Source organism: Lissotriton helveticus, chromosome 4_1 (genome assembly GCF_964261635.1).
Source record: "Lissotriton helveticus chromosome 4_1, aLisHel1.1, whole genome shotgun sequence".
Taxonomy (NCBI): Eukaryota; Metazoa; Chordata; class Amphibia; order Caudata; family Salamandridae; genus Lissotriton; species Lissotriton helveticus.
In genome coordinates this window covers 71,504,234-71,516,423 of record NC_136063.1, presented here as the reverse complement: position 1 = coordinate 71,516,423, position 12,190 = coordinate 71,504,234, and the positions used below count along the sequence as shown (strand labels likewise).

Below are 12,190 nucleotides of genomic sequence, written 5' to 3'. Positions count from 1 at the left end.
ATTCACAAACTCCAGCAAATAGCACTTTAAGCAGATGAAGTCCTTTAGCCCTGTGACTTCAACAGGAGACTGGCACTCTTCCAGCCCTTGGAGATTTTCTTAGTAAAGAATGAGAGTACACACACAGTTCCTCTCTCCTGGTTCCTTGGCAAAAATAAAGAAGCAATGCAGGATTCCCCCAACAAACAGCACTCTGGCAGAAGGGGTAGGCAGTCCTTAGATCAGCAGGCTTCTTGTCCTTGGTTCAGGTTTCCTTGTCAGAAGTGATCTGAATTCTTGGTTCAGGGGTCCTTCTCTTATACCCCTTTTTGGCTTTGATCCCTTTGTCCATGCAGGGGAATTTCCCCCCATCTTGGGTTTGTTGTGGGTGTTGCCAGGCCGAAGCACCTGGCCTATTCACTGGGCAGGGCAGAGTCCTCAGCCGCTCAGCAGGAGCGGAGCCAGCATTGTCACTGGCAGGGGCAGGGCCATCAGCTGCCCGGCAGGAGGCGGGCCAGGAAAGTCCCAGGCAAGCACAGAGTCATCAGTCGCCTGGCAGGGGGGCGGAGCCAACATTGTATCAGGCAGGGCAGGCTATCAGTAGCTACTCTTCCCCTACTCTCAATGCAAATGCCCCACTCATCCCACACTGACTCATTCAGACCTCTGGAGCCACCCAGCTCCTGTCACACGCACACCAGAACCAGCAGAGACCGGTAGACAGTTAGACAAGAAAATAGCTACTTTCTAAAAGTGCTATTTTCAAACACAGAGTCCAAAAACCATCCACACAAACGGATGCGTTATTAAACCCTGAGTTCAGGGATACCAAACTCGACATTGCACCATGCTCCCCGAGCCCGCTAGGATTATAGCATTAATAATCCTGGCAGCCCATTCTAACTGATGGAGAGCAGGTTACCTTACAATAGTGAAAAACGACTATGGCTGTAATTCACTATTAGGACATGCCAACCTTGTCAGGCTTGTCCTCCCTTATGCTTACAATGCACCCTGCCCGTGGGCCTACCATAGGGGTGACTAACATGAAGTTAAGGGAAGGTTTAGGGACTGGCAAGTAGGTGTACTTGCGCAGTCCTCGTGACAGTCAGACTGCACGTGGTCTAGCAATGGTAGACCTTCAGACATACTTTTACTAGGCCGCTTTTGTGGGTGGCACAACATGTGCTGCAGGCCCACTAGCAGCATTTGTATTTACAAGCCCTGGCACTCCTGGTGCACTCTACTAGGGACTGACAGTAAACCAAATAAGCCAAACATGGAAGTCAATCAATACAGCAATTTCACATAGGGAGCACTTGCACTGTGGCACTGATCAGCAGTGGCACAGTGCCCAAAGCATATACCAGCAAAAACATCGTAAACAGAGGAGGCAAACAGAAAAAAATGGAGGAGAGACTCATGCCAATGATGCCAGGTCTAACACCCAATATTTGTACTGAGTAGTGTTGGGAGGGATACATTTAAAAAGATTCTCGGTAGCTTATTTAGTGTGCATCTAGCACTTACACCTGCCCTGGCAGTAGAGATGGGAGCACTTACACCTTCACTGGAAAGTAGAGAAAGGAGCACCTACCTCTTCCCTGGCAGTATAGAAGGGAGCACTTACACCTTCCCTGGCAGTAGAGGAGAAAGCACTTGCACCTACCTTCCCTGACAGTATAGAAGGGAGCACTTACACCTTCCCTGGCAGTAGAGAAGGAAGCACTTACACTTTCCCTGGCAGTATAGAAGGGAACACTTACACCTTCACTGGCAGAAGAGAAGGGAGCACTTAAATCTTCCCTGACAGTGGAGCAGGGAGCACTTACACCTACCCTGGCTCTAGATAAAGAAGGACATATATCTGCAATGACATGAGATGGGAGTACTTAAACCTTCTCTAGCATAATAGAAGGGAGCACTTACACCTTCCCTGACAATAGAGAAAGAAGCACTTGCACCTGTCCTGGCACTAGAGAAGGAAGGACATATATCTAGACTGACACACGACAAGGAAGCACTTACACCTGCCCTGGCATCAGACAAGGGAGCACATACACCTTCCCGGGCAGTACAGAAGGGAGCACTTACACATTCCCTGGCAGTACAGAAGGGAGCACTTACACGTTGCATAGCAGTAGAGATGGGAGCACTTACACCTTTCCTCGCAGTAAACAAGGGGGCACTTACACATGCCCTGGCAGGACAGAAGGGAGCATGTATACCGGTTCTAGCACCAGAGAACGGTGCACACACACCTTTCATAGCGCCAAAGAAGCGAGAGGCGCACACTTGACCTGGCCCAAAACAGGGTTGCATTCACGCCTGCGATGGCACCAGAGAAGGGAGCATTGGAACCTGTCCTGGCAGTAGACATGGGAGCACTTAACCTGTCCTGGCATCAGATGAAGGAACATATCATGTGCCTTGGCAGCAGAAGAGGGTAAAGGATGCCCTGGAGCCTAATGTTCCAGGGAAGATGGGAGCGTAGCCACTAATTTAGGAATAGGCGATACTACATACAAGTATGCCAGAGCCAGAAGGAATCACCAGTGTTCTTGGGTACTTGTATTACAGAGCTGGGAATGATCATGAAGACCTTGAAGTTATATGACCCGGCGACCCACACCCAAGAGGATGGTCATGCTCACACTGAAGATCACAACCATGTGCACGCTGATGGCCATGACCACTCGAGTGGCCATACCCATGAGGATGAACATGATCACTCCCATGACCACGCCCATGATGATGGCCATGAACATGACCATGAAGGCCCTGAGCATAACACGGCGGCGACACCAGCGCGCCACCAGCGCAGTATCGACAGAGCAGAGGAGCCCCATGCACACGAGCACAGCCCAGACACGGTAAGAAGCCAGGAGCTGGTATGCTCTAAATTGTATGTTTCGACCCTGAAGCGTCCTAGATATGAGTACTGTTGCAGGTCATGTTTAAAGTCTCAAGGCTCACTCATAATTCTTTTCTCCACAACTTTGATGCAAATGATATTTGAACACATTCTGTCCATGGGACCATCTAATAACTGGTTGGTGTTGATTTTATGAATCCTTATGAAGTATTGAGAGATATGTGTGATTTGTTGTTAAATTAGTAAACCTCAGATTCAAAGCAAGATATCAAATGCCCATCTACCCCAAAAGAACAAACCACTGCACAGAACAAAACAGCTTACTCACGATCCTAAAGACATGTGAAGGTTACACCCCCTGACACATAAACACAGCCCCTCACTGCCCGAAAATACACCTGCCCCTTTCCCATTGCTGCACAATACCAAATGACCAGCGTTGCAGTTTGGTCCAGCGTTCCCAGTAGATTGTCCTGGGGCAGTCAGTGTTCCTGAGCAGTGGCATGACTGCCTTTGATGACTGGGTGTCACTGTGCCACAATACTAGTGTTACTGCCTTTGTACGATGGGCATTCCAAGGACAAAGAAAGTCTTCAGAGCACTGTAAATGATTTGGAACTCTGCTGCTGTTCAGCACAAGTGATCCCACTCAATAAACTCAGTGTTCATCCAGGTGTATTTCTGTACCAGGAATTCTTTACTTAAAGTAAAAAGAGGCAGGTAAAATTGAAAGACAAAACACCCTGGTTTCACACAAAAACTCCTTAGTGGATCGTTTCAAGTCAGCCGGGAAGAATAGTGCGTGTGCCTCTTGGGTGACTCACTCCATCAAGGCAACCTCCATGTAGGCTTCAGTCAGCTGCACCTTGCCCTGTTCAGGATCCCGATGCTCATATCAGGCTTCAATCAGCTGCACCTTGCCCTGTTCAGGATCCCAATGCTCAGATCAGGCTTCAGTCAACTGTGCCTTGACCTGTTCAGGATCCCGATGCTCAGATCAGGCTTCAGTCAACTGTGCCATGACCTGTTCAGGATCCCAATGCTCCGTACAGGCTTCAGTCAGCTGCGCCTTGACCTGTTCAGGATCCCAATGCTCATATCAGGCTTCAATCAGCTGCACCTTGCCCTGTTCAGGATCCCAATGCTCAGATCAGGCTTCAGTCAACTGTGCCTTGACCTGTTCAGGATCCCGATGCTCAGATCAGGCTTCAGTCAACTGTGCCTTGACCTGTTCAGGATCCCAATGCTCCGTACAGGCTTCAGTCAGCTGCACCTTGACCTGTTCAGGATCCCAATGCTCCGTACAGGCTTCAGTCAGCTGCACCATGCCCTGTTCAGGATCCCGATGCTCAGATCAGGCTTCAGTCAGCTGCGCCTTGACCTGTTCAGGATCCCGATGCTCAGATCAGGCTTCAGTCAGCTGCGCCTTGACCTGTTCAGGATCCCGATGCTCAGATCAGGCTTCAGTCAGCTGCGCCTTGACCTGTTCAGGATCCCGATGCTCAGATCAGGCTTCAGTCACCTGCACCTTGACCTGTTCAGGATCCCGATGCTCCGTGCAGGCTTCAGTCAGCCGCACCTTGACTTGTTCAGGATCCCGATGCTCAGATCAGGCTTCAGTCAGCTGCGCATTGACCTGTTCAGGATCCCAATGCTCCGTGCATTCTTCAGTCAGCTGCGCCTTGACCTGTTCAGGATCCCAATGCTTCGTGCATTATTCAGTCAGCTGCACCTTGCCCTGTTCAGGATCTCGATGCTCAGATCAGGCTTCAGTCAGCTGCACCTTGACCTGTTTGGGATCCCGATGCTCCGTGCAGGCTTCAGTCAGCTGCACCGTGACCTGTTCAGGATCCCAACGCTCCGTGCATTCTTCCGTCAGCTGCGCCTTGACCTGTTCAGGATCCCAATGCTCCGTGCATTCTTCAGTCAGCTGCACCTTGCCCTGTTCAGGATCCCGATGCTCAGATCAGGCTTCAGTCAGCTGCGCCTTGACCTGTTCAGGACCATGGTGCTCAGATCAGGCTTCAAAGCGATACAAAAGGGGATGATGGACGGAGCGTTTGAGCAAATCAAACACTCACCCCCAGTCAACTGATCTGGGTTTAATCCATCACCATTCTTTAGCCCACTCAGCCACCCCATTTCAGACATGGCTATATGCAAATCAGTCTGACCCTGTGTCTCATGGGAACAGTCCAGCCCGAACTGCCAAGCCATGTCTTCCATGGACCGGAAACAAGCATCCTGGGACCGCTTTTGGATTCATAATCCTCATCAGCCAGGCTATCTTGAATCCAATGGCCAAGTGAGCAAGGGACTCACGTCTGAGCATACCCTGCCACACTTCGGGCGAACAAAGCGATACAAAAGGGGATGATGGACGGAGCGTTTGAGCAAATCAAACACTCACCCCCAGTCAGCTGATCTGGGTTTAATCCATCACCATTCTTTAGCCCACTCAGCCACCCCATTCCAGACATGGCTATATGCAAATCAGTCTGACCCTGTGCCTCATGGGAACAGTCCAGCCCGAACTGCCAAGCCATGTCTTCCATGGACCGGAAACAAGCATCCTGGGACCGGTTTCGGATTCATAATCCTCATCAGCCAGGCTATCTTGAATCTAGTGGCCAAGTGAGGAAGGGACTCACGTCTGAGCATACCCTGCCACACTTAGGGCAAACAAAGCGATACAAAAGGGGATGATGGACGGAGCGTTTGAGACACGGCTTGGCAGTTCGGGCTGGACTGTTCCCATGAGGCACAGGGCCAAGGCTGATTTGCATATGGCCATGTCTGAACTGGGGTGATGTGGAGTGCAAAAAAAACGATGGATTTAGGCCCAGATCTCAGTACTGGGGTGAATGTATGACATTGTTCTGCATTCTGTCCACCAACTGTTGTTTATGCATGTGTCACCCCGAGTGGGATGGGTATGCTCAGACGTGAGTCTCATGCTCTCCACACCTCTGGAGTCAAGCTATCCTAGCTGAAGACAGCTGATAGCCAGAAACCGGTCCTAGGATGCTTGATTCCGGTACAGGAAAGACATGGCTTGGCAGTTCGGGCTGGACTGTTCCCATGAGGCACAGGGCCATGGCTGATTTGCATATGGCCATGTCTGAACTAGGGTGGTGTGGTGTGCAAAAAAACGATGGATTTAGGCCCAGATCTCTGTACTGGGGTGAATGTATGACATTGTTCTGCATTCTGTCCATCAACTGTTGTTTTTGCATGTGTCACCCCGAATGGGATGGGTATGCTCAGACGTGAGTCTCATGCTCTCCACACCTCTGGAGTCAAGCTATCCTGGCTGAAGACAGCTGATAGCCAGAAACCGGTCCTAGGATGCTTGATTCCGGTCCAAGAAAGACAAGGCTTGGCAGTTCGGGCTGGACTGTTCCCATGAGGCACAGGGCCATGGCTGATTTGCATATGGCCATGTCTGAATTGTGGTGGTGTGGAGTGCAAAGAAACGATGGATTTAAGCCCAGATCTCTGTACTGGGGTGAATGTATAACATTGTTCTGCATTCTGTCCATCAACTGTTGTTTTTGCATGTGTCACCCCGAGTGGGAAGGGTTTGCTCAGACGTGAGTCTCATGCTCTCCACACCTCTGGAGTCAAGCTATCCTGGCTGAAGATAGCTGATAGCCAGAAACCGGTCCTAGGATGCTTGATTCCGGTCCAGGAAAGACATGGCTTGGCAGTTCGGGCTGGACTGTTCCCATGAGGCACAGGGTCAGACTGATTTGCATATAGCCATGTCTGAAATGGGGTGGCTGAGTGGGCTAAAGAATGGTGATGGATTAAACCCAGATCAGTTGACTGGGGGTGAGTGTTTGATTTGCTCAAACGCTCCGTCCATCATCCCCTTTTGTATCGCTTTGTTCGCCCTAAGTGTGGCAGGGTATGCTCAGACGTGAGTCCCTTGCTCACTTGGCCACTGGATTCAAGATAGCCTGGCTGATGAGGATTATGAATCCAAAACCGGTCCCAGGATGCTTGTTTCCGGTGCATGGAAGACATGGCTTGGCAGTTCGGGCTGGACTGTTCCCATGAGGCACAGGGTCAGACTGATTTGCATATAGCCATGTCTGAAATGGGGTGGCTGAGTGGGCTAAAGAATGGTGATGGATTAAACCCAGATCAGTTGACTGGGGGTGAGTGTTTGATTTGCTCAAACGCTCCGTCCATCATCCCCTTTTGTATCGCTTTGTTCGCCCTAAGTGTGGCAGGGTATGCTCAGACGTGAGTCCCTTGCTCACTTGGCCACTGGATTCAAGATAGCCTGGCTGATGAGGATTATGAATCCAAAACCGGTCCCAGGATGCTTGTTTCCGGTTCATGGAAGACATGGCTTGGCAGTTCGGGCTGGACTGTTCCCATGAGGCACAGGGTCAGACTGATTTGCATATAGCCATGTGTGGAATGGGGTGGCTGAGTGGGCTAAAGAATGGTGATGGATTAATCCCAGATCAGTTGACTGGGGGTGAGTGTTTGATTTGGTCAAACGCTCCGTCCATCATCCCCTTTTGTATCGCTTTGTTCGCCCTAAGTGTGGCAGGGTATGCTCAGACGTGAGTCCCTTGCTCACTTGGCCACTGGATTCAAGATAGCCTGGCTGATGAGGATTATGAATCCGAAACCGGTCCAAGGATGCTTGTTTCCGGTCCATGGAAGACATGGCTTGGCAGTTCGGGCTGGACTGTTCCCATGAGGCACAGGGTCAGACTGATTTGCATATAGCCATGTCTGAAATGGGGTGGCTGAGTGGGCTAAAGAATGGTGATGGATTAAACCCAGATCAGTTGACTGGGGGTGAGTGTTTGATTTGGTCAAACGCTCCGTCCATCATCCCCTTTTGTATCGCTTTGTCCGCCCTATGTGTGGCAGGGTATGCTCAGACGTGAGTCCCTTGCTCACTTGGCCACTGGATTCAAGATAGCCTGGCTGATGAGGATTATGAATCCGAAACCGGTCCCAGGATGCTTGTTTCCGGTCCATGGAAGACATGGCTTGGCAGTTCGGGCTGGACTGTTCCCATGAGGCACAGGGTCAGACTGATTTGCATATAGCCATATCTGAAATGGGGTGGCTGAGTGGGCTAAAGAATGGTGATGGATTAAACCCAGATCAGTTGACTGGGGGTGAGTGTTTGATTTGCTCAAACGCTCCGTCCATCATCCCCTTTTGTATCGCTTTGTTCGCCCTAAGTGTGGCAGGGTATGCTCAGACGTGAGTCCCTTGCTCACTTGGCCACTGGATTGAAGATAGCCTGGCTGATGAGGATTATGAATCCGAAACCGGTCCTAGGATGCTTGTTTCCGGTCCATGGAAGACATGGCTTGGCAGTTTGGGCTGGACTGTTCCCATGAGGCACAGGGTCAGACTGATTTGCATATAGCCATGTCTGAAATGGGGTGGCTGAGTGGGCTAAAGAATGGTGATGGATTAAACCCAGATCAGTTGACTGGGGGTGAGTGTTTGATTTGCTCAAACGCTCCGTCCATCATCCCCTTTTGTATCGCAGATCAGGCTTCAGTCAGCTGCGCCTTGACCTGTTCAGGATCCCGATGCTCAGATCAGGCTTCAGTCGGCTGCACCTTACCCTGTTCAGGATCCCGATGCTCAGATCATTCTTCAGTCGGCTGCACCTTACCCTGTTCAGGATCTCGATGCTCAGATCAGGCTTCAGTCGGCTGCACCTTGCCCTGTTCAGGATCCCGATGCTCAGATCAGCCTTCAGTCGGCTGCACCTTGACCTGTTCAGGATCCCAATTCTCCGTACATGCTTCAGTCAGCTGCACCTTGCCCTGTTCAGGATCCCGATGCTCAGATCAGGCTTCAGTCAGCTGCACCTTGACCTGTTCAGGACCCTGATGCTCAGATCAGGCTTCAGTCAGCTGCGCCTTGACCTGTTCAGGATCCCGATGCTCAGATCAGGCTTCAGTCGGCTGCACCTTACCCTGTTCAGGATCCCGATGCTCAGATCATTCTTCAGTCGGCTGCACCTTACCCTGTTCAGGATCCCGATGCTCAGATCAGGCTTTAGTCAGCTGCGCCTTGCCCTGTTCAGGATCCCGATGCTCAGATCAGGCTTCAGTCGGCTGCGCCTTGACCTGTTCAGGATCCCAATGCTCCGTACAGGCTTCAGTCAGCTGCACCTTGCCTTGTTCAGGATCCCGATGCTCAGATCAGGCTTCAGTCAGCTGCGACTTGACCTGTTCAGTATCCCGATGCTCAGATCAGGCGTCAGTCGGCTGCACCTTACACTGTTCAGGATCCCGATGCTCAGATCAGGCTTCAGTCAGCTGCGCCTTGACCTGTTCAGGATCCCAATGCTCCGTACAGGCTTCAGTCAGCTGCACCTTGCCCTGTTCAGGATCCCAATGCTCAGATCAGGCTTCAGTCAGCTGCGCTTGACCTGTTCAGGACCCTGATGCTCAGATCAGGCTTCAGTCAGCTGCAAATTATCCTCTTCAGGATCCCGATGCTCAGATCAGGATTCAGTCAGCTGCGCCTTGATCTGTTCAGGATCCCAATGCTCCGTACAGGCTTCAGTCAGCTGCGCCTTGACCTGTTCAGGATCCCAATGCTCTGTACAGGCTTCAGTCAGCTGCACCTTGCCCTGTCGAGGATCCCGATACTCATATCAGGCTTCAATCAGCTGCGCCTTGACCTGTTCAGGATCCCAATGCTCAGATCAGGTTTCAGTCAGCTGCGCCTTCACCTGTTCAGGATCCCGATGCTCCGTTCAGGCTTCAGTCAACGAGCCTTGACCTGTTCAGGATCCCAATGCTCAGATCAGGCTTCAGTCAGCTGCGCCTTGACCTGTTCAAGATCCCGATGCTCAGATCAGGCTTCAGTCAGCTGCGACTTGACCTGTTCAGTATCCCGATGCTCAGATCAGGCGTCAGTCGGCTGCACCTTACCCTGTTCAGGATCCCGATGCTCAGATCAGGCTTCAGTCAGCTGCGCCTTGACCTGTTCAGGATCCCAATGCTCCGTACAGGCTTCAGTCAGCTGCACCTTGCCCTGTTCAGGATCCCAATGCTCAGATCAGGCTTCAGTCAGCTGCGCTTGACCTGTTCAGGACCCTGATGCTCAGATCAGGCTTCAGTCAGCTGCACCTTATCCTGTTCAGGATCCCGATGCTCAGATCAGGATTCAGTCAGCTACGCCTTGACCTGTTCAGGATCCCAATGCTCCGTACAGGCTTCCGTCAGCTGCGCCTTGACCTGTTCAGGATCCCAATGCTCCGTACAGGCTTCAGTCAGCTGCACCTTGCCCTGTCGAGGATCCCGATGCTCATATCAGGCTTCAATCAGCTGCGCCTTGACCTGTTCAGGATCCCAATGCTCAGATCAGGTTTCAGTCAGCTGCGCCTTCACCCGTTCAGGATCCCGATGCTCCGTTCAGGCTTCAGTCAACGAGCCTTGACCTGTTCAGGATCCCAATGCTCAGATCAGGCTTCAGTCAGCTGCACCTTGACCTGTTCTGGATCCCAATGCTCCGTGCATTCTTCAGTCAGCTGCGCCTTGACCTGTTCAGGATCCCAATTATCCGTGCATTCTTCAGTCAGCTGCACCTTGCCGTGTTCAGGATCCCGTTGCTCCGATCAGGCTTCAGTCAGCTGCGACTTGACCTGTTCAGGATCCCAATGCTCCGTGCATTCTTCAGTCAGCGGCACCTTGCCCTTTTCAGGATCCCGATGCTCAGATCAGGCTTCAGTCAGCTGCACCTTGTCCTGTTCAGGATCCCAATGCTCAGATCAGGCTTCAGTCAGCTGCACCTTGCCCTGTCGAGGATCCCGATGCTCATATCAGGCTTCAATCAGCTGCGCCTTGACCTGTTCAGGATCCCAATGCTCAGATCAGGTTTCAGTCAGCTGCGCCTTCACCCGTTCAGGATCCCGATGCTCCGTTCAGGCTTCAGTCAACGAGCCTTGACCTGTTCAGGATCCCAATGCTCAGATCAGGCTTCAGTCAGCTGCACCGTGACCTGTTCTGGATCCCAATGCTCCGTGCATTCTTCAGTCAGCTGCGCCTTGACCTGTTCAGGATCCCAATTATCCGTGCATTCTTCAGCCAGCTGCACCTTGCCGTGTTCAGGATCCCGATGCTCCGATCAGGCTTCAGTCAGCTGCGACTTGACCTGTTCAGGATCCCAATGCTCCGTGCATTCTTCAGTCAGCGGCACCTTGCCCTTTTCAGGATCCCGATGCTCTGTGCAGGCTTCAGTCGGTGGCGCCTTGCCCTGTTCCGGGTCCCGATGCTCCGTGCACTCTTCAGTCAGCGGCGCCTTTTGTGAATACCAAAAGTAGTATGTTTAGCCAAAAGTACTAAATTTAACCAAAAGTAGTAAGTGCATTCTGTGAATACCAAAAGTAGTAAGTTTAGGATTTTGTCTCAGATTAGTTCTGTGAATCAGGCCCACTGTTGCTGAGGGTGGTCACTGCCTGATAATCTGGGATCCTGATGCTGGGTTTAATGCTGCTGCAAGTTGTTCTTCATGCTGACTATGCTTGGGCTACACACACAGAGTGGTCACTGCTTGACATGTCTTTCTGTTCTTCACAGGCATGTTTCAGCCCTGCTAACATCCTGAAGATCTATGGCATCAGCAACACCACAGGGGTCTCACCTGCAGACTTCACCCGGCTCAGTCCAGCCCTGCTCCAGCAGCAGCTCAGTGCGGCCTGCACCCAGGTGCACAAGGTCCCCCCGTCCAGCGGCAAGCTGACCACTGCAGAGAGTGAGTGTACCCCGGGTGCAAGGTCCCAACCAAGCACAAGACTCTTCTTCCCTTACAGATACCCACCCCTGCTCCTTATCTAAAGGGAGCTTTCCTTCTTTACCAGCTAGTCACACCTCTTCTTCTAACTCCATCGCTTCAAGAATTCTATCTGCCCATTGCTCTTCCCCTTTCTCTTCACCCCTTTGCATGTCACTATGATATCACTTGTTTCATACTCTGTTGCACCTGGTGACTGCCTCAATCACACAAGACCGTAGCACTGCAGGGAACCAAATATCCGAAAATGGTACTCACATGTGAAACTCCAGGGAATAACAATCACAGGAGCACAACAATCAAAAACACCGACAGTCCGCAGTTTCAGTCATTCAAGGTGATGCATATTCACGGAATCCAGGGGCCCAGTGATGCTCACTGCCATCCAAGACCTTCACTTTTCGGAATCCAAGTGGATCTCAATGGTTCACACATGCATTTGAGGCCTTAGCAGAATCATCTGAGTCTAAGAACTGAATATGGTGATTGTCCTTCCAATCATCCAAGATATCTGCTCTCCGGAGAGGTCAGGAATTAGGT

At 51.4% G+C, this 12,190-nt stretch overlaps 1 protein-coding gene across 1 annotated transcript in view; it reads left to right on the top strand.

The window, feature by feature from the left end:
• SLC39A4 (solute carrier family 39 member 4) overlaps positions 1-12,190 on the top strand; it is an 89,931-nt gene that overhangs the window by 38,510 nt on the left and 39,231 nt on the right. The window contains exons 4-5 of the mRNA XM_078686444.1: positions 2,560-2,852; positions 11,437-11,611. Of these exons, the coding sequence (XP_078542570.1) occupies positions 2,560-2,852; positions 11,437-11,611 (468 nt within the window). The remainder of the gene's footprint in view (positions 1-2,559; positions 2,853-11,436; positions 11,612-12,190) is intronic.